The sequence below is a fragment of the Anser cygnoides genome, chromosome 4, assembly GCF_040182565.1.
Source record: "Anser cygnoides isolate HZ-2024a breed goose chromosome 4, Taihu_goose_T2T_genome, whole genome shotgun sequence".
Classification (NCBI taxonomy): domain Eukaryota; kingdom Metazoa; phylum Chordata; class Aves; order Anseriformes; family Anatidae; genus Anser; species Anser cygnoides.
Window position 1 is genome coordinate 66,364,887 of NC_089876.1, and position 21,027 is coordinate 66,385,913.

The window sequence follows — 21,027 nt, forward strand, 5'->3', positions numbered from 1 at the left end:
TGGACAGTCAAATATTGAAATTATACCTCACTAGCATATTTTATTAGCCAATTGACTAGGAACGCTTTTAAAGAAACACAGCTAGGGCCTGGGGTAGGACTCTCCTCTGCCCAGTACACCTGGGGTGGAGGGATAAATGAGCTTTTGAGCCATCTTTGCCCTGTCAGCTGTGCTCGTTGAACCACCAGGTGCTTTCTGATGCTGCAACATAACTCAGCACGGCCCCAAGGCTGCTCCATGGCCCCCACACTGCGTTCAGGCAGCAGGCACGTAGCATGGGGTAAAGCAGCAGTCCCTCTGAGGCCTGGTGGAGCTCAGCAAGCACGCAGGGCGCTCAGCAGCTCATACAGGTGCTCAGCACCCCCGAGAGAGAAGAAGAGGGAGAGGTTGAGGGATGCTGTGGCTCCCTCGTCCTCACTGAATTTGAGTTTCCCGCCTGAGAGAGGCAAATGGCAGGGAAGACCTCGGTGCAACTGCCCCGTCAGTTCTGTGCCCCGTGTGTAGCCCTGTGGAGAACTGCTGCCCGAATGTGCCCGACAGGCTTGCTAATTGTGGCAGTACCCAAAATAGAGCTTTCTGAAGTGAGGAGGCAATGACCTGTGTTATCAGTGCCCTGAAACACGGCCTATCACATCATATCTTCATCATAAGGCACAGTGCTGGTTGGTTCTCTCACAAACTTGCATAGGCTGAACACGAGCAAAGGTTTTGAAAGAAAAGTCATTCTGAAACAGGCTTTTATATCTTATTACTCTTTTTTCTGAGACTGCAAGGACGTTCAGATACCTGTGTTAAATGCTCTGCTTTACTGCCTATGAAACCCTTAGGTGGGTTGGCCAATGCCACACATGTAAAGGTTTTTGAGCAGTTAAGGACACAGATAGATGATAAGCGATTTCATAAACCACCAAACATAAAGCTGCCTTTTTGAAAATCCCACGCTATTATATGAACAGGCAGATAGAGAAGGAAGGATATCTTGTAGTTCCGGAAACACATACACAGTTTGCCAAATGCATGTTCCTTAATGTGCAGTGTCTCATGTTTGGGTCACCCTTTGCATTAAGGCTTCTCTGACAGCTTGTAATGAGGAAGAAAATCCTGCGCGAGTTCTCACATCCCCCTGATACCTCAGCAATTATCTTTGTTATCCTATTCAAACTTGTACAGAGAGAAGAATCAAAGGCAAAGATAACTGCCAGAATTAAAGCACTCAATCGGCATAAATTACTAAGTCACTCTTTTCATTGGCATTGGCACTTCAGAGCCAGGACCCAGACGTCTGCAAATAATATCAAGCAAGCTCCGTGCTATTTTAGTGCATGGATCACAGGGCGCAGTCCTCCCTGGGGGTCCCCTGCTCAAAAAACTCCCCAAACCCATTAGCAGAGCAGAGTGCAGTGGGTCCAGCCTCACCAACTGATGCCCACCACTGCCACAGGAGCTGCAGCACGATGCCCAGGAGCTGCTCGGGGCCAGGCAGTGTGTGCTGTGCTGCTGCAGGTGGGTGCTCTCAGCCTGAGTGCTGCTGCAGTGCCGCAGCACTGTGCATCCAGCAGCTCCTCACCTCCTCGCTCCGATTTAAGGGCATTCATTCCCTTATGGGAACATTGCTTCGAGCTCCATCATTGTCAGAATATCTGTTTGCTTGTTTCTCTGTATTCTGCTCTGTGGTTGTTATTAATGAAATAAAAGGTGAGCCTCATTCCCTTCCCTTGCCCACACACATTAATTTAAATGCAAATCCACACAGAAAGATCAAAATTAATTATACTTTCTGCAGCAGGCTACATGGAAAATTGAAATGCACAGGGCTGCCTTTTCTTTTTCCTTTCTATTTTATTTTATTTTATTTTATTTTATTTTATTTAAGAAACAATGTAGCAAAACTATTCAAATACATATATAAATGTTGCTTGCATGCTTGCCTGCTTTCAGTTTCTGATGCTTTTTGCTTGTCTAAATTTCTGGTTGTTTTCAGCACCAAGCTGTTTGAGATGGAAAATTGAAAGCTTAATCTGCTAGTGACAGAAATCGACCTCTAAATGACAAATAATATTCTGTTTGCCACTAATAACAATTGATCTTCATTAAGACAAGCTTTGCTGACTCTTAAGAAATTTGTCCATTATTGCCTGATCAGAATATAGCTAAAGTTTAATTTTTTTTTAGGAAAAAAACTCGCTGAGTGAGTGGCGGGAGGGGGGAGTGCTCTGTTCCTCGGTAGGTTCAGGCATTTGTAAAAGTTAGAAGTTGATGAAAATGTAGTCAGGTGAATTTGTGCTCCAGGGTGCAGTGCAGAGCCACGCAGGCTGGTGTTGCACAGCTGGACACAGTCACAGCTGCACAGCTGCTTCCAGCTAGATGGGGCTACCCACGTTTGTCAGATCCTGGGCGAGAAAAGCACAATTTTGACACTGTTTTTAAGGGAGTGCCCGCAGGGACTGATGTAATGTAGTACTCTGCTGTTAGAGCTGGTAGGTGTGCTCTGAAACACCTCCAGGATCAGGCCTTGTGAGGATTTGTGAGGTGGGTGCTGAGGTAACAGCAGCTCTGAGCACAAGCAAACAGTGCAGACACATGACTTCATGTAGGAAAAATGGATGATCGTGGATTTTAAGCATCTAAAACCAAGGGGAATGGTCAAATGGACAGCTAAAAAGGAAGCACATGACCAGACACTTTGTCAGGCTGGGACTTACTTGCTTTGTAGGCTTTGGGAAGTGTGTTTGTTGTGCCTCTTGGGCAGATCTATCCATAACCTCTCTGTAGCACTGTTGGTTTAGCTAAGTACTGGAGGCGTCAGTTCGCCCTGCCCACAGCTTGCTCTCCATGTCCAAGCAGTATGTTTGTAGCTAGATGCATTCATGTATTATAAAAACAGAAGAAAGAAATGGAGGCTAATGATCAAATGGATTCTTTCTCAAATTTCAAGTAATTAAGAAAGCGGGTATTTGTGTAGGCATAGCAAGTAAAGATCAAGATGCCTTTGGAAAACACGTGGCCAAATATCATCCTCAGAAAGCCAACAGGTAACTCATGTAAGAGGAAAGAGAAGCTGAGAAAGAAAAGGGATTTATTTTTTTAGCCGTTAAAACCAACATCCCTTTCTTTCAGTGCCCTGCTGAGATTTTACCCAACAGGGCCCACTGGGTCTGCTCTTTGTACTGGCTTCCCATAAAAACACAGATCTAAGTCAAGATCGTGCTCCCTCCTAAAACACTCTGATACAGCATATCAAAGGTCCTGCTACAACGAAAAACACAGGCTAGCCAAAAGATCCCGGACGCAGCAGGTACCTTCTCAAGGACCTAGCAAGAGGTGGAAGCAGCATTTTGTTGTTCACCTGGCCCCCATAAGCTCAGTACGGTGCCAGGCAAGGACAGCTGTGTTGTACCTGTCATTTATTACAGGGCAAATAAACACAGTAATAACTTCAGGTACTTCCTGTCTGGGTCTTGTGGCCCAGCTTAGTTTTACTGTGGTTTCTTAGGTGTGCCTTGCTTACTGCCTTCATGCTCAGGACTCACTCAAGTGCACAGTGAATCCCACGCCCTTTTCTTCCGAACAAAAGCAGAAGGCCACAGTTCCAAGTCAGTTCAGCATCCTGCTTGCCTGTCAGCTCCGTGAAGCAAGGGTGTGCAAACTTCTGTCCAGCAAAGGCTGTGGCTATCAGCATGGTGATATCTCTGTACCTGCTTCCTCGGAAACATCCCTGGGAGCGCTCACATGCGCCTGCTGCAGCCGAGAGAAATGATGTTTATGACCATTGCTGCTTGAGGTCACGGACTCGGAATAACTATATTTGTTCAGCATTTACTTTTCAAGGAAAGAGTCCAGCAAGTTACTTTCAAGATAATCTGTGTGTCAGTATGTCTGTCTGTCTCTATTTATTATGTACAAAAACACCATGCCCCCAGCAATGCATGAGTCTTTTTTAGCAACCTTTTATTACTGCAACACAGATACCAGATCAACAGTCTGGTTAAGGTGGCAGAGTGCATTTCAGCTGTGCTCAGTTCATACAGGAAGGTGCTGTTACCTTGCTCAGCTACTGCATGACCCTTTGCGATCATATAAGGGACTTCGGTACCGCAACGTTCCCCAAAATTTCCTATACTTCTGCAAAATTAAGCAGCATGCTTCTGCTGATTGATTATAGTAATTTTGTTGTTCATATCATCCTATTCATATCACAGCAGGTATTGCTGGTAATTATTAAGCCTATTTGTTATTAGAGATGCATGGGTGGTGAAAAACAATGAGAAGCAAACAATTTCACTGATAAAATTAGCTGTTCATGGAAAGTCAATCTGATAATTATCTCCAAACTATGTCTGTCAGCTCTGCTTGGCATTTCTTAGACTCCTTACCCCCCAGAGGAACAGCTTTTGCATGGCTGAGTTCTAAGGAATGCACCTAATTTCCCAGCAGGAGAGATCTTCATGATTTTTTTATTTATTTTTTTAACCTTTGCTCTCATATAGGTTCATGTAGCTTCATAAATACTACGTGACAAATAGGCATTTGAGCGTGTAATTTACTAAAGAACAGGCAATGCACTAAAGAATTTTTATGAAAAATAATAAAAATTAGTGACCCCTTCAATTTCATAATTATTGGAAAATACCTAGCACTTAGATTTCTTGGTTGTTAATTTTTCAAAACCTCCTGTCATATTTAAGCAGTGGAGCACACATTAAGGTCAATTTAAATCATGTGGATAAAGAGTACCCTTGCACGCTTTTAAAACTGTATATGGGCTGTTAAAACTGTCCTCAGCTCTTGTGACTGTCTGCTGATTCATTTACTGAAATTCTAGTAAAAATGCAGTGAAAAAAAACCAAACAGTGGGACCAACAGAGCTTGGTTTCCTGTGCATCTTTGCATGTATGGTACTGAGGCTGCCATTTTATTAAGTGTACAAGCAGTACCTCTCCTTTTATGTCCAATATTATCAGGTGGCTATTAGCTGGAGATGGCCAAATTTAAAATGGCTGTTTTTATTTATTTATTTTTATATCCTTCCTTCTAACGTGTCAGCTTGCTTAGGTTTAAATTTTTGTTTTAAATACTGCCATGTACAACAAAAAACTTGGCTAAAATTAAATATTTTTCTTCACTTTCATATTTTAAATATAAAGAGTGAAGTCAGTGTTTACTTTCTTTACTTCAGTGTCACTTTCTAAGAAAATATCAACTTCTTGTGTTGAAAAAATTAAAATGCTTTAAATATTTTTACTTTTTCATAATGGATATATGTCTTTTTCTGTTTTGGACTAAAATATTCCACCAAGTTGGAACAGATTCCTGACAGAGAAGAAGGAATATGGTAAATGGCTTCAGAAGCATCATGAATTGCTTACATTTCCATAATAAAGGAAGCTTGCACGCATAGAACAAACATGTTTTTTGAATCACAACAGTAAAAAAAATCAAGCAATTTGTGAATATCCTTTCAGCTGAGGAATGGGGCAAGTTTTCAAGTACCCATGTGCATGCATTTGGGGGTGATGGTTTTAAAGACAGAGACAAACATTCTATATCCTCAAGGATAAGTCTAAAAAGTAGAGAGAATCAAATAGGAGATGAAAAACCAGGAAGCAATTTCAATGGCTGTTTAAACACACTGCAAGATGGGTGAAAGAAGCCACAGCTATTCCACACAAATGCTAGAAATCTAGGAAATAGGATGGAGGAATCACAACATTGGCTAAATGGTTTGAACCATGATGGCCATTCTTATGTTCTGGCCAGCCTATGTCTGTTTTTTAAGTTAAAACCAGTCTGGGATATAAGTGGGCTGAAAACTTAGTTATTTTTACAACCGTCTTCCAAGCGTGAAATGCTTAGCCAAAACCATAAACCCCAAATGGGGGAACTGAGCAGCTCTGCTGATCACAAGGAGCACACACGGAATAAATATAACCTCCCCAGTACCATGTGGAGCTCACAACTGAGCTCTGATGCACTCTCAAAATATTAGTGAGTAGATGATAATAATATGTGCTTGATCTTACACTCAGCAGGAGTTACAAGATAAGCTTCAGTCACCTATGCTCTTGGATCACCATCAATCTCTACAGAAGGCACCAAAGGAGAGTGTTAATAAGAATAAACTGGGCAGTAAACCCTACTAAAAATAAATCCCTGGAAAAAAGAAAGCCTCCAGCTCCAGCAGGAAGCAAGGGGAGCTCTGCCAGATGTGGGAGTGCAGAGAGGCCTTCGAGCACCGCACACAGCTGCAGCTATGTCTCCGTCTTTAATGAGTGCTTGTTTGCTCTGCCTGGAGCATGCACTTTCCATGTGCACTTGTGAACTCCTCCTGACAGTAGGTGAAGCTCATCTGCCAGCTACTGCTGGCTCGAGGTATCAGAGAGAGCCATCGACTCCCTGTTTGACAGGCAGCAGCAAGATTTAACGGGGGTGATGATGAGACACTGTGGTTGGCTTCTTTGCACTACCACAAGAAAGCTCTTCTCCTACAGGGTTGACATGAATGTGTGCTTGCCAGAGCCAGGCTGGACTGGAATGGCTTCCCAAATTTCCAGACAGAAATCCAGAGTTGTCAGAGCCCTTTGGAAAATGCTCAGTCACGAGAAGAAGGCAGGTGGCAAGGGGAGCCAGGGTCCCCTTGGCTGACCGTCACGCAGTGATGAGCAGGCAAATTGCTGAGGCCTAGAAACGTGTGGGGTTTTCTCTTTGAAAGGAGTCTCTCATCAGGCTGGGAGAACAGACCAGCCAGTGCTCTGAGAGAGACCTCCCGAGAAAAGTGGAGTCGCACTTCCCTCCAGAAAGCAAGGCTGTTTTTTGCAGGATCCCAGGGCAGCCAAGACTCCAGAACAGCCTTGCTATACTCTGCGGCCAGTAAAGACTAAAAGCGAGAAACCTTTCTGTCCAGACTAAAACTGACATATGTACAAAAAGAGATGCGTTTGCACTTTGTCCCCCCATTCCATCTGCATAACATTTCCGCTTGACTTTAGCTAGTGGGCCCCTGCCAATATACAGAGCTGGGAAGAGACATCCTGACAGCTAACTCCAGGTCCCCCCAGCAAAACACACACAGCACCCCACAGATGGCCTGGAAACCAGACACGCAGTGGGGTAATGACAAGGTCACTTGCAGACGAGCAGCAGCAAAGGCACATTCCCATCTGTCTAAATCTTTGAGTATGTTCAAAAATAATGGCGTGCTGAGGCTAGAGGACTGGAAATGTGGGATGATGTGCTTAAAACGCACAACCTCTGCTTGCCCTTGTGCAGATGAAGAGCCATACCTATAAGCACTTTGCCACAGGATCAGGTAAATTGGCTTTTATTGAAACATACTGTAAGATGAGTTGGGGGGGCTGAGGGGAAGATTCCAATTTAAAGCAGGTACATTGCATTTCAGGTTCCCAAATAACTATTGATATCTGCTGTCCTGGAGCAAATCATATCTTCCTTGACAAGTCAGACAGCTGCTCTTTCTCTATCTTCCTTTTGTTATCTTTAATAGCCATGAATTGTTTTGGTACCTTGAAAAAAAATGTTTGCGCCTTACTTGATGGATGTGCTTCGCCTCCTGCTATTAGCCCTGGTTCAAGGGGTTCATCTAATGCCTGTTCTTGCCTACAAAATTCACACTTAGCCCAAGTGCTTTTGAAATGGGAGTGTCTGGGTCGGTGCCGTGCACTATGTGTGCAGCCCCCCTTCCCCTCCAGCTGGAGGGGTGAACAAGCTCTCCTGACCATCATGGCACGTAGCATCATGGAAGCAACCTCTTGGGCTCATCTGGTCCACGCTCCTGCTGAGATCAGGGCCAACTTCAAAGTTATCTAAGATGACTCAGGGTCTTCCCCAGTTGAGTTTAGACCATCTCCAAGGAAGCAGATCCCACAGCTTCTCTGGGTAACTGTTCCCATGTTTGGTTACACTTATTATGAAGATTTTGTTCCATTTGTTTAAGGTACATGAATACTGGTATCTTAAATACAGCAATACCAACAATTGTAAGGTGGGTCTAAAGAAAACCACAGCTATATTTGACCAGTTTCACTCAGACTTTGAACTGAAGAGACAAAGCAAATTTTCTTCAGGCTATCTGCTGTCCTAAGGCACATCAAAAGAAATAAAGACAAGCATCATGGAAATGGCTGGGGGATGCCATAGCACAGCTATTCCTTCCCTTTCCTCTGTCACACTTTGCTGCCCCCAAAGCTCAGTCAACAATGTTGGCTGTGTAAGTTTTCCCAAGGATGCTCCAATGCCAAGCGTGCTAGATCAGCCCAAAAACCCTTCAGCAGCAAATCTGAAGCAGGAGGAGGAGGCAGTTAAAACTACGTTATGTCTCTTTACAATGCAAAGGAGGTGTGCTTACCTTGTCCCTTCAGCCAGCACAGCTACTGGGTCAGAGCCTCCTGCATACAGGCACTACACAGAGCTGAGTAAGTTAACAATTTGAATGGCCACAATCTTTTCTGCAGTCCTTCTCTGGCACTTACCCACTCACTCTGGCATTGAGAAGCACAAATGCAGCTGGAGATCTGTACCTATTTGAACAAACTGACTGGTCTCCATCTAAAATCATCAAAGGGCACCTAATAACAACCTCCAACTGTTATTGTGCATTTATAGGAGCAGCCTTTAAACTAGACCATTTTAAAAGCTGCTTCTAGGAAACACCCATAAGGTGATGAGTATCATGGAAATCATATGTGACCTAGTATTAGCTACCCAGACGCCTCTGCTTTCTGTTCACTATTTGCCTAAAAGATTACCAACTGAGCATCTGTGATTAAGTAGTGCTAGCTGTGTGTCCCTAGTCAGATTTTATATTCCTAAATGGGAAAAAACAACCCCCTATGGACCAGACTGTACAAAAAGCATCGTTCTGGGGGTAAAGGCTACACTGACAGATTTAATATGGTGTTTTGACAAATATATTAATAAATAGGGTCTTATTTATACTCCCCAGTAGCGTATGCACATTGTATTTTCCATGTACTAATGGAGCATTCAGCAATGAGACTGGCCCATCCAACACTGGACTTAGGAAAAGGGGTTTCTGCTTTACCTGTATGTGTTGTGCTGTGCATCCCTCCCAGCTCTACTGTATTCTCCTTGTATAGCTGAGACCCAAAGATTTTTTTTACCTCATATTTATATCTGTCAGCTAAAAAGAATACTAGCAAGAAGATAAATTTAGATCATCCACCATGAAATTAACAGCTGTGCTTTGTGATTTGAACAGGTCCCCAGTGGTACCCTTCCCGTGTTGGTCTGCAACTGGAACGCAGTAAGTTTTCATATGGATGTTAAAAAGACCCCTAACGTATTACTAAACCTTTGGCAAGTTATCCTCCTAATAGTATTACTCTCATGATATGTGTTAGTAGGTGAACTTTTAGTACTTTTTCATTAATTGATATAAATCATGAAGTTATTAGCTTCTTCATCAGTGCAGGAGTCTAATGGTTTTCATAACCATTGTGTAAAAATGTTTCAGAATACAGCATGTGCTCGGATAATGAAGACAAAGCAGTTCTAAAGCCATTCATGGCAAAATTCACCCATGTCAGTCCCTCACTGTGATTCCAGTTGCACTCCTTGTTCGCAGCCTCATCAGAAGATACAACTGGCCACAGGAGGCAGCCTCCTTTTTTGGGCCAGCACACCAGTTCTTGCTGGACATGGCCATGGGAGCTGTAGCTGCTGCTGACCAGGTGGCATTTGTCTGCGGACATGCAGTAGGGCAGAGCCCCAGAAAGTGAGATCTGAGCAGCTGGCAGAATTTGGCACCCTCCCTGACCTAAACAGTGAACAAACATATATCGAAAGGGAGATGCAATATGTAAATTAGAAAAGAGAAAGAAGTGTTGCAGCCATGGCAAAACCCCATGCCCGTGGCTGTTGGGGTTTCCTAATATCCAGCTCACCGCCTCTCTGAAAAAGAACCGTATCTTCCTATTTGATGTCTTTTCTCGTTCACTCCCGGTTCATTAGGACTGGGAACAGATGCCTCAGAGTGCTGTGAAAAGGAACGTAATGCTCAGATACACATGGTCTGCCTAGGTCTGATAGTTCACAAAGAAATCCTGGACTGGGAGCTTTTGCCCAAGAAGTTACATTCATCATGATGGTGCAACCTATTGTAAAATAACCTGAGAATGCAAATACTCAGGCAAAAACTATCAAAAGGCATCAGTGATCAAGAGGCTGTATAACATTGACTTTCCCATTAGTCTTGCAAGACAGAATGAAAAGTGATCTATGAAACTGTGTGATTGCATGGCATGTCTCTAATGATCTAGATGAACAGAGATAGCATCATAACAATTGCTGTGCATTGCTGCCCAGCAGCATGTCAGCCTAACGCTTTTGTTAAAAGGAGAGAAGAATAATTCCCATAGAAATGCTCTAAGCTGCTAACCTGGAGAATAAGGACCAAGTCACCAAAATAAATCACAATATAAGTTGTGCCTTTTACACGTAAGGCATAGGCACTAGAGTGCAATGCAAATTGAAGAAAATGGTTTAACTCCTTGACTATTAACAGGGCAGCCTACACGTTATGCTGAAAGGATCCACCGTGAGGATGTGTGCTGTTCATGTCATTTGCTCTTCCCTTTTTATCCTTACAGATGGGCCCTACCTGAAGGACTCTGTTAACATTCAAAGCCTTGCAGTTTCCTCCATCATTACACTGTATTTTACAGACCTGGGTCAGCAGGTTGGTTGGACTACAGTAAGTATGTTCTTGTAACAGTAAGCATGACACCTTAACGTACACTGTTTTAGCATCAAACTGCTCCAACTTCCTCAGCCTGCCCTTCCCTATGTCAAATAGTGTAATTACTGTATCAGCAGTCAAAGCAAAATTAAATTGGTAGTAAAACAAGTTATCACCATGATAACTCTAACATTCTATTAAAGATTAGAAGGTGGACGTAACAATATTGCCTGAGGAAAAAAAGATCAATTTTTAAAAACATTTTTAACTTATCCAGGGTTTATATGCCTGTGTAGGACCTGTAGCCAAACGTACTCATTTGCTGCAAGGCTCCTCAGCTTTGAAATGATATTAACAAATAAATAAAATATGGATTTCTGGTAAGCCTGTTACTAAAGCAGGAAAATTACTGCATGGGACTCTCCTACAGCAATGTCCTACAGTGGGTCACTATGGGTTTTATTAACTTGTATTGCTACAAGTTGCTTAATAGAGTGGACATGCTATTACACGGCTCCTTTTCAATTAACCAGTACAGTCAAGGTGGGTGTTTCTGCCAGAATTGCTTCTGACTTCGGGAAGAAACAGTTTCTGGATCAGCACTATGAAGTCACATATCCATCTGTCCCGCTCAAGGTCACATTCATTTCTTACTAGCCAGGGTAGCACGTAGCCCCTAGCAGCACAGTCTCTGGGAGGCTTTAACCCCTAAGAGTAAGAATGTGACCTATATCTATCTTTCCCAGCTCCAGTAGAGGACCCAAACCTCCAGGCTTTAACAAGCAGATTACATCAGTGGAGTTGGAGCATCTCACGCTCCGTGACCTCTACCCATTTAGAGATCTGTGTGTTTGCCAAGGCTGAGGCTTTGTCCCACTGATTTCCATGCTGCCATACTAATTAATGGTAGTTGAGGTCCTGTGTCCCCCTCACCCAAAACATCTCTGCTCTAGCAATTTAAAATATCCCTGATGGAAAAACAACTGTGGAATTTCCTTGAAGAGCAAAAAGTGTGAGTAGTGTGGCCTCTTGTTTGCTGCAACTAAGTAATCTGCACGAGCCTTATTTTTATTTATTCTCTCCTTTCCTGGTGGTTTATGTAGCCTAAGACAGTAACATAACTAAAGCTTAATATCCCATTATAAATAGTGCAGTTATGACTAGGCACTGATACTGCAGGCAGTGGCATTTTTTTTTACGATTTGATCTGTGTGTGCAGAAAGTTGACTCCACAAGTTTCTGAATACTCACCTTACCCCATTCTGTTCCACATTCCAAATCGTCTCTGTTCTCGGTGGGAGAAATCTTCCTGGCCACATCATTTAGTTTAAACAGTGGAGAGATTTTATAGCTAGTCTACAGCAATAGAGAAAAAATTCATAAAAGATTGTATTTTAACAATAGCAATTAAGAATGTATTTGCACACAGGATGTACAGTTTTACTGCTATTTTTGCTGTGCATAGAGCTCCCATTCAAACCCCCTTGCTGTTCCATCAGATTTATGCACACAGGGAGGGACACTTATGATTTAAAGGGTTGACATTTAAATAAACAAGGCACAGAATAAAAATATTCTTATCTCATCAGCAAAATGATAGCTGAAGTACAAAGGGCCACATTCAGTTCTGCAATCTAAAAATAGGCATAGGAGCATATGGAGATGTGCTGTTGCTCCAAGGGATGATGCATTGGGCATGGATCTTGCTGGGGGAAAACTAAGCACAGAGGTCTGTCTGCTGGGGCTTTTCACCTCACTGGGGTCATACCTGAGATGCCCACTTGAGGATCAAGGACACCAAGTCCTTCAGTCTTGGGGATTTAAGCACAGAAGAGGAGCTCATGTTTTTCAAAAGGTAGGGGCTAGGGGAAAGGGCTACCCACTTGCACCTCCTGGGAGCAGTACCCTCTTGCAGGCATGTTGTAAAAGAAAAGGCGATGCTCTTGTCTGTTCCCAAGTGAACACAGTTTGGGTCCCTAAGTCTAGGAGCATACATCTCTGAGTCAGGAAACCTCACTTTCTCTTGTGGGGCATGCATGGTCTCTGATTTACAGTCCTTGGCAGACATCACCTTGATGACTCAAGGGCCTGTTGTCTCCTGTTGCCTACTCTCTTAAGTGTTGCCACTTGGTAGGATGCTTCCTTCTCAGCCGCTGCCTTCTGAAAACGCGGTTGCACGGTGGCTGTGCAAATAGGTTTGGTTTGTGCTGTGAAAGGCCAGACATCCCCTGGGCTCAGGTTGCACCCCAGCCCTGATGGGCTACCCAGATGCCAACGAGTTCCAGTGGCTGAGTTGCTCTGAGGAAGAGAGGAAAGACAAAGTGGTGCGAAGGATTTACGGTTGTCCTCTGCTGGAGCAACTAAGCTCTGACTCTCTTGAGAATGAAGCCCTTTCCTGGGATAACGTGGGTATAAATCCAGCCTCACTTGGCTCTTTTAGAAGGATTCAGACCCTCAAGGTGCATCCCTAGAAAGCTATTTAGGGAGAAAACAAAAACTTTCCTTGCATCATAGATGTTGTTAGAACTGTCCCTTTCATCTGTCTTCTTTTTAATAAAACAAATATTAGCAGAAACACCTAATTTGCTTCTGCACAAGCGTTATCTATTCCCTTACTCTGGGAATTGATACAGTATCAATGATATACCTGGGTGGCATAATTGAGGTTTGCTGACTGATCTGCAGAGAGATGAATGAGAGCTGAGTGTACGGATCTCTTCTGTATGCTCCCTGCAAAGCCTGCACCCCCAGAGGTGTTTGAAATTCCCAGCACTGTGGTGATGGCTTCTTATTTTAGATTTCTGTCCAATATGGGGCCTAAGCATGTTTGACAGAGACCTTTTTTTATATACTGTGATGCAGCATGTGACTTTTGAAACATGGTTGGCATTTTACCGCTACAAACGCGTACAGCTGCTGTAGTCAAAAGGAAAAAGAAAGCCATTCTTCCTGCCGAAATTCAGACTGGTGTTAAAGCTTTCCCTGTTTGAACAGTGATTGCAGCTTCTGATTTATCAGCTTCTGTTGTCTAGTTGCTATCCAGGCAGGCTACCAGAAGGATCAAAATAGAACTGCGAAAACAACACGGAGCTGTGAAAAATATATTATGCCTCCAAGTCTGTGAATTTTTTAAGAAAGATTAATCCTGAAACGCAGTGCTTCAGTAAATATTTTTTGTAACCAAGTTAAAATTAGGGATTGCTTAAATACTTTGACTCTTGGGAGCCTTAAAATACTGAGGCTGGCAGCAAAACTGCTCCATTTGCTTATCCTAGTTCCTTAGGTTGTACATTTTTTTGCTTTGTGTTTGCACAGCCCTCCCCTTCCTGCCCCCCACTTGCATGCACAGTTACCATTTCAAAAGACTTCTGCTACTATAAACCATACAGCTGGCTGAAAAAAAAAAAAAAAAGGAACCATATTTAGTATGTTTAAGATTCTATTTTACATATTTTTCGTGAGGTGTGCCTGTTTTCTTGGGGGTAAAGGCAGTGCTCCAGGCAGCGTGGTCCTCTACTTTTACTCACATAGTAAAAAAGGTTTTTTTTTTTTTCCCTGTCGGTGTGGGTGGGTGATAAATAGGGGAGGAGTAATTTGCTGTGACCATGGCTGAGAGCAAGGAGTTGGTCTTGTGAATGTGGAGTAATCTCATGAAGTCTGTGGGATGAGGGGATATGAAGCAATTTATGAGTATCAGTGGGTTTGAAAAAGAGGTTGCCAAACTACTGTAGACTCCTTTTCTTAGCCTCCTCTACACCAAAATCAGCTCTGAGCTTCTAGTGGGGAAGCTTAGGATGCTTTCCCTAACTCAGCAACAGGAGAAGAGAATTTGGTAGAAGTTTATATCCTCCTCATGGGATTTAATAAGCAGTACAGACAATTAAAATTTAAGAAAAAAGACAGGATCTGAGGAATTTGGAGGAGTGGGAGGGCTGGGAGTCCCAGCAAACTAGTGGGTCAGTGTGAAGAAGACAAATGTAAGAATACTCATATGATTATTGCTTTGGAAGGAATTTGGGATCAAGGTAGGAGAGAGAGCTGAGGATCTGCAGCGTGTATAGGTAGAGAATGTATTTCTCACTGGAAACATATTAGAGCTTGTGTATTTTGGGGCCAATTCACATACTGTTGTGGGACAGGACTCTTCCAACTGAGTAATACTTTCATAGAAGTGTGGGAAAGACTTGGCAACAACGCCCAAGAAACAGAACATGTGACTCTGTGTAAATCCTTGAGCAGCTTAAGAATGACTGCAGCATAAACTGCCAAAGAAATTTCCCAAAACTTTTTTGATTGCTTAAACTCTTGGATCAATAGAGAATTTGATCACAGATGATCTCCAGGAAAAAAAAAAAAAGTCATTATTTCCTCTACAGCCACTTTTCCAACTATAATTATTTGTAACACAAAGCACCTCCGGTTTACAGCTAACAGTTTGTACTTGGCAGAGATTTCTGCTTGAACACACAATATTGCACACGGAGAGAGTCGCTCTGCCTTGGTACAGCTGGCCAAGTCCTGAGCTGATCAGAGTCAAACGCTGCAAAACACTGTAACCTTTCACAAAGACAAACTACATACATAAGATCGGTCTTATTTTTCATTTAATTAAGCCTAATAGTTTGCAACCTCCAGGGTTATCAGGAGAGAACAGCTTGCATTTGGCTGATTTCTTGCCATAGTTTTATATTATTTATGCCTTTCCTTGGGCCACATACACTTTTGGCTCTTTGTTACTGCCCAGTGGCAGCGTGAAGTGAGCTGATAAGGCAAGAGGAGACCTCTCTTTTGCTGAGGCTGCCCAACTGGCTGATTGGGATTGCTCAGCCTCTGTTTCTAGTAAGGCAAACAGCACTGCAATTTTATCTCCTGGTCTCGGCAACAAATGCCACCAGCTCACGATGAACCATGCCAGAATATCCATCCTTCAGGAGCCAAAGGGAGCTAGGAAGCTACTAGGAAAACTAAATCTAAGAGAAACGAATGTTTTAGCTGCTGTTGAGCAGAGCACTGGCTGCATAACCCATGTATCGCTGTTCATAGTAATACCCTGGAGTTTTTACTGCTTAAAGTCCGCAGTGAAGGTAGAGAGAATTCAATAAGCATAAACAGAGCAAGCTGGTTTATTTTTTTTCAGTTATACACACCTTGAACCAATTCTGCTACTAAAGGAGCAAGGGATACTCAGTGTATGGTGCTGATAAGTATAGACCCTGTCCTGGGTGCATGCAGAAAAACAAGGGACATTGACAATTTGTCAATCTTTACACATATTTGTGAGAAGCTTTAGGCCTTCTAAAATGTAGAAGTCTGGCAAAATTATTGTGGATGGAGAAATTTGGTCCAACCTTACACTGTGGTTAAGGTAGAACACAAAGAGGAGAGTGACCCAGACTTTTTAAAGTGAGGTTCTTTGCCCACCTTGTGTGGTGACCTTGACTGAATGTATCTCCTGTTCCAGTTCTGTGGCAAGAAAATAACAGTATTTCCCTCCTTTACAAAGTGCTTTGAAGCTTCGAGATGGAAAGCACTGTGGAAGAGCTGGTTGAGCTTATTAGTAATAGCCAGGTGTTCAAAAGCACCATTTCATTCAGGTGTTTACATAGCAGATGATGGATACACATTTTTGGGCAGATTATAGAGCAGATCTCAAAATGCTGTTGAAGCCTTGTAAAGACTTGGCAGAAAGTTTGAATTCATACTGCTCTGTGGTTACAAACAGAACTTGAGTGCCTCACTGAGTATATATAGGTACGAATATACATAACGTGCATGTATACGTGTGTTTAAAAAGAGCATTTGTTAGCTTCCATTTTAAGGAAGAAACGCGCAAAGCCACATGCTCAGGGAAGAATTTTGTGCAGAGTATTAAGCAGTCTTGTGCCCTGCTGGATGTTTCAGACAGACTTAGGAGAAGATGTGATTTCCCCTGCCTCTTCCCCCAGAGGAAGCACAGGCCTGGCTCAGGAAGAAGCAGCATCTATCGCTGTTCACTCCCCAGCTCCTAAGTCAGCTGCAATTTGCCTGTAAAACCCTACAACAAATCCATCCTGTATCTGGTATTTGCAGTAAATACTGCAGTGCAGCCTTAAATACTCCCAAATACTGAGTCACTGTAAAATCTGCCCGGACAAGGAGAGTTTCAGGTGCCTCTGTTTGCACCATTCAGATCCTGTAGAATGGGTCGTCCAGTTCCATGAAAACTGGATGAAAAATCATTGAATTTTCAAGAAACCCTTAAGAATTTTACTACCTGATGCAAAACTGCTGCTGCCGAGGATTTCTGCAGACAGGAAAATACAACACTTTTTAAAAGGTGAAGATTTAAAGACGCTGCTAAAACAATGTCATTATCATCCCCAGGTAACTATACGACCTTTAATGAGGTACCAGAGCACATGAAGTAGAAATTAGTCCAGAAATAATAAAGTTCTTTAATGATCATTAGCTCAAGCATACTTTGGGCTGGGATTGTAAAAAGAGTCTAGGGGAGTTTAGACGTTAAGTTTAATGGGATGTGGGGACTTGGGGGGGATTCAGCTGCCTGTTTCTTGTGGGTTTCTCAGAAATCCCAGCTGCTGTGTGTACACTCTCCTATGGTAATGGCCTGTCTGGTATCAGGAGATCCTCCTCCTAATGTGGCACGTACTGTCTCAGTCTGACCCTGGCTCAGACCTGCATCTAATGCCTTTGTCTCACATTTATCAGAGAAACTTGGCTCCGTCTGTTAGATAATTTATATCCTGCAGCTGTTTTTCCATCAAAGTTACCCAGGACACACGTGAACTTTTTTTTTTTTTGTATCTCCTGCTGTGCTCAGAGCTTCAGGCAGCGTCCCCAAGTCCTTGTCCTGGCTGCAGGTATTGCCCTCACATCACAGCCAACGCTTCCCCTGCTTGAACCCAGACATCCCGTTGGCAGTGGGAGAGAAACCATTGCAACCAGCACTGATCAACTGGGAAACTGCCCCTACATGGCATGGAAAGAGCTGCGGGAAGGGATCAGCGTGGACAAGGCTGTACGGCCTTTCCTCAGCTCCACTCTGCAGCTTGTCATAAATGAGATAATGCAAGACTACGCCAAAAGGCAACATGATATGAGCTTGGGTGCGTCGTATGGTATTACAAAAAGGGCATGTTGTAAACATTACAGAGAGGAATTAGCTGATGCCCTCATGTGAAGATTGCTAATCTGTGGGCTGTTCATTTATAAAGGTTCTCCTGGACTTTTTTCAGGCTCCTTCCAGTCCATCCCCTCTATTTATAGCTTCCTTTTGCCCTTTTCTGCCTTTTCCCAAGCAGTACCCGCATTCCTATGAACTCACATCAGAAATCCTTCCATCGCCTGCAGTGGTCCTGTTGGGATGGTGTCAGGCACTGCGCCAGCTGCCCCTACCAGCCAGGAAATTCACCTCACATTCCCTCTGCGTTACAGAGAACAAAACACTTCAAACACCTCCTTTCACCTTTGCTGCATTCAGCTCTCCCTAAATAGATCCTTTGCCTCATCAGGTCTGGGATTATAATTCTTGACCTGGCTGTTACTTAGTTTAGCTAGGTGTTACTGGCATAATAACCTGAACAAAGGATTAAAAAAAAATAAAATTAAATTAAAAAAAAAGAGGCCTTTGGAAACTCTAGGGAAGCAGGTACCATCCTGCTTATACAGGATGAGATACTTTGCTGTCTGGAAATGAGTTATTTTGTATTGCTTTCCCAGTTCTCTCATCAACTCTAGGAGACAAGCAGGTTGGAGGCTCCTGTTAGCTTTCTTTCACCATATTTCAATTGTTTATTAATAGATGCTTCCAGTTTAGGTATTACTGAATCAAGTTCCCAAGGTCCTGAAAACTAAGGTGGTTACAAAATTTGGGTTCAGCACCCTGTATGGAGCTCATGCCTTGGAGAGTCTTGATTCAAGAACAGCACTTTATCTGTGCCACTGAGAATAAGAGGTAACTAGAGTATGTAAAGCCAGACACTTGAAAAGAGAGAAGGAAGATAAGAGAAATGGACACTGTGCATGGTATGAAATATGAAATACAGAGTGCGCAGATGTGGGGAAAAAAAAGGCCAGTCTCCTGTTCTATTTCTTCAGGGGGTTAATGATGAATTAAATTCTGTTGAGCTATGTAATAGAGATGTAATGCTCCGCCAGGAAAAGTTCTTTGTGTTTATTATGGACTACCATATCTGGCTGCACCAAATATATCAAAATAATCTAGGCAGGCCCATGAGATGATAAAGAAAAAGTAATTTTCTTCCGAATATTGGCTGTTTTGGCAATTTCTGCAGAGCATACATGCTGTATGTTTTAAATCATCCTTTTTTTGTCTTTTTTTTTTTTTCTCAGAAACCACAAGTTACAATGCTACCATTTTCTTTTTTTTATTGTTTAAAATTTAATATTTTTTTTCAGGATTTGTCAGCAAAAACTAGTATCTTAGTAATTTTCCAGGGTTTTGAGCATCTCTGAGAATAATAGCTTGACGGATCCTTAACATACAACTAACAACCTGCAAGCCCAGTTATGAAAATACTAGGTAGGCTTAGTTGCATCTATGTATTGAAAATCAATAGAAAAAGAATAGTGCTTGTCTTTGTTTGCCTTTGGTTAGAACTGATTGCAATTTTGTGTTAACTGAAGACCACTTTCCCTTCCACCTGCTTGAACTTGGGGGCTTTGTAGCAGAGTTTCTCTGGAACTCACTTCTCACTTCTGGTGAATTTACAATCAATAGGGCAGAGAAGGAGAGCAGAAGTTGCAGCACGGGAGATGGAACAGAGGGAAACAGACAGAAACTCACCCAAAGTGTCAAAAAGAAAATACTCCACTGCAGAAAACTGAAAGTCGTCTTCTAAAATTGAGCGCTACCAATCTTAGCTACACGCCAGCAACGTGATGCAGTCATGACAAAGGCAAATACAGTCTTGCCTACTAGACAATACCTACTTTGATTGCAAATCTCAGCGTGCATGCCTCTGCACGGGTGATTAGTGCTTTGTGTGAGATGTGACGGGCACACGGACGAGGCAGGATGCTGTCCCTGGCCTGCAAAGCACCTCGAGCATGCTGATGCTGCTCAGCTCCACAAAACTCCAGCCTGAGAGCTGCTGTTGGTGCTGTCAGCATGGCAGCTGCTTCTCTGCGTTGCTTGAGGGGAGGCCCTCCATCCTCCTTCCTATATCAAAATCACCTTATCCGGCCACCTGGATTCAGCTGCCTGTAGCTTTGGCTGGATTTATTTATTTATTTTTAATAAATGCTGAAGCTCTCCTCTTCCTTTCAGCACCTGAAATCAGACAGGGGGTGAGGAGTGGACACTTGGGGCAATGACAAGTAACCACAACCTGGTGCTAAGTCCTGCCAGTCTTTTCCTGGCAGCTTTGTTGTGTGCTCATGCTAAGCAGACGATGAAAGCTGGCAGCTACGGGCGTATTTTGTGGTGCATCCCATGGCTGAGGGAAAAAGCTACACTGAAGCAAGCAGTTCACTGACCTGTCCAGAGCATATTATCTATACATCTCTTTCCTGTACTATCATTGCCTATATTTAATGCACTAGGTTCTAATGGCAGAGGCAGTTTCTTAGTGTTTGCAGAATGCCTAGCACAATATGCTCACAAAGTGTCAGGAATAGACCAGTACAACTGTTACTGACACAAAAATCTGATAATTCTGTGGCTGTGGTGTGTTCCACAGCAATGTGGGTTCTCAGACACTCCTTGCTCACATGTTTCCATGCACACAGACACATGTTACTGCTCTTGGGCTCATGCAAAGTCTAAATTCCATTTTTTCCACAAAAGTCGTGGTGTCATATGAAAAAAAGAATGTGACATTTCTCCTCTAAATGACACTCAAGTTTTTTACTTTTGGAGACAGTCTTGCTATTAAAGGCTGATATTTCCAAAGCTTCCCCCTGCAGTAGGGGAAAAGAAATGGTACTACGGGTCCCAAAGCAAGGAAACCTACGTATAGAGTATTTGTGCTGGAAAAACTTTCTGTTTCAAAGCTCTTCTGAAGAGAGGTAAGAGGAACAGCTGAGGGTCAGAGTGCAGGCCAAATACTGTTTTTGAGAAAGGTAGTCTAAATTCAGTGTTGCTTCCTTAAGCCATGGGTACTTACCTGTTACAATTAATTCTACAGCAGTGCAAATGGCCACCTTAAAGCCAAACAGCCCATTAGTTAAAAACCTTAAGCAATACTATGCACTTGAGTTGTGATTTACCAGTTACTGGCCCTTATAAACATGTAGGACTGTACTTTTTATACTGCTATTTCATTACAGCGGAGACGGATGATCAAATCCAG

The 21,027-nt window shown here is 42.9% G+C and overlaps 1 protein-coding gene across 7 annotated transcripts in view; it reads left to right on the top strand.

The window, feature by feature from the left end:
- Positions 1 to 21,027, top strand: part of TECRL (trans-2,3-enoyl-CoA reductase like) — a 74,842-nt gene that overhangs the window by 24,260 nt on the left and 29,555 nt on the right. For 6 of the 7 annotated variants that reach the window (XR_010831247.1, XR_010831248.1, XR_010831249.1 and 3 more), the window contains exons 3-4: positions 9,236 to 9,280; positions 10,626 to 10,729. Coding sequence is in view for 3 of the 7 variants with exons in the window: in XM_066996331.1 (XP_066852432.1) it covers positions 9,236 to 9,280; positions 10,626 to 10,729 (149 nt within the window). In the remaining 4 variants the exon portion in view is untranslated. The remainder of the gene's footprint in view (positions 1 to 9,235; positions 9,281 to 10,625; positions 10,730 to 21,027) is intronic. The other variant, XR_010831250.1, reaches the window with a different exon arrangement.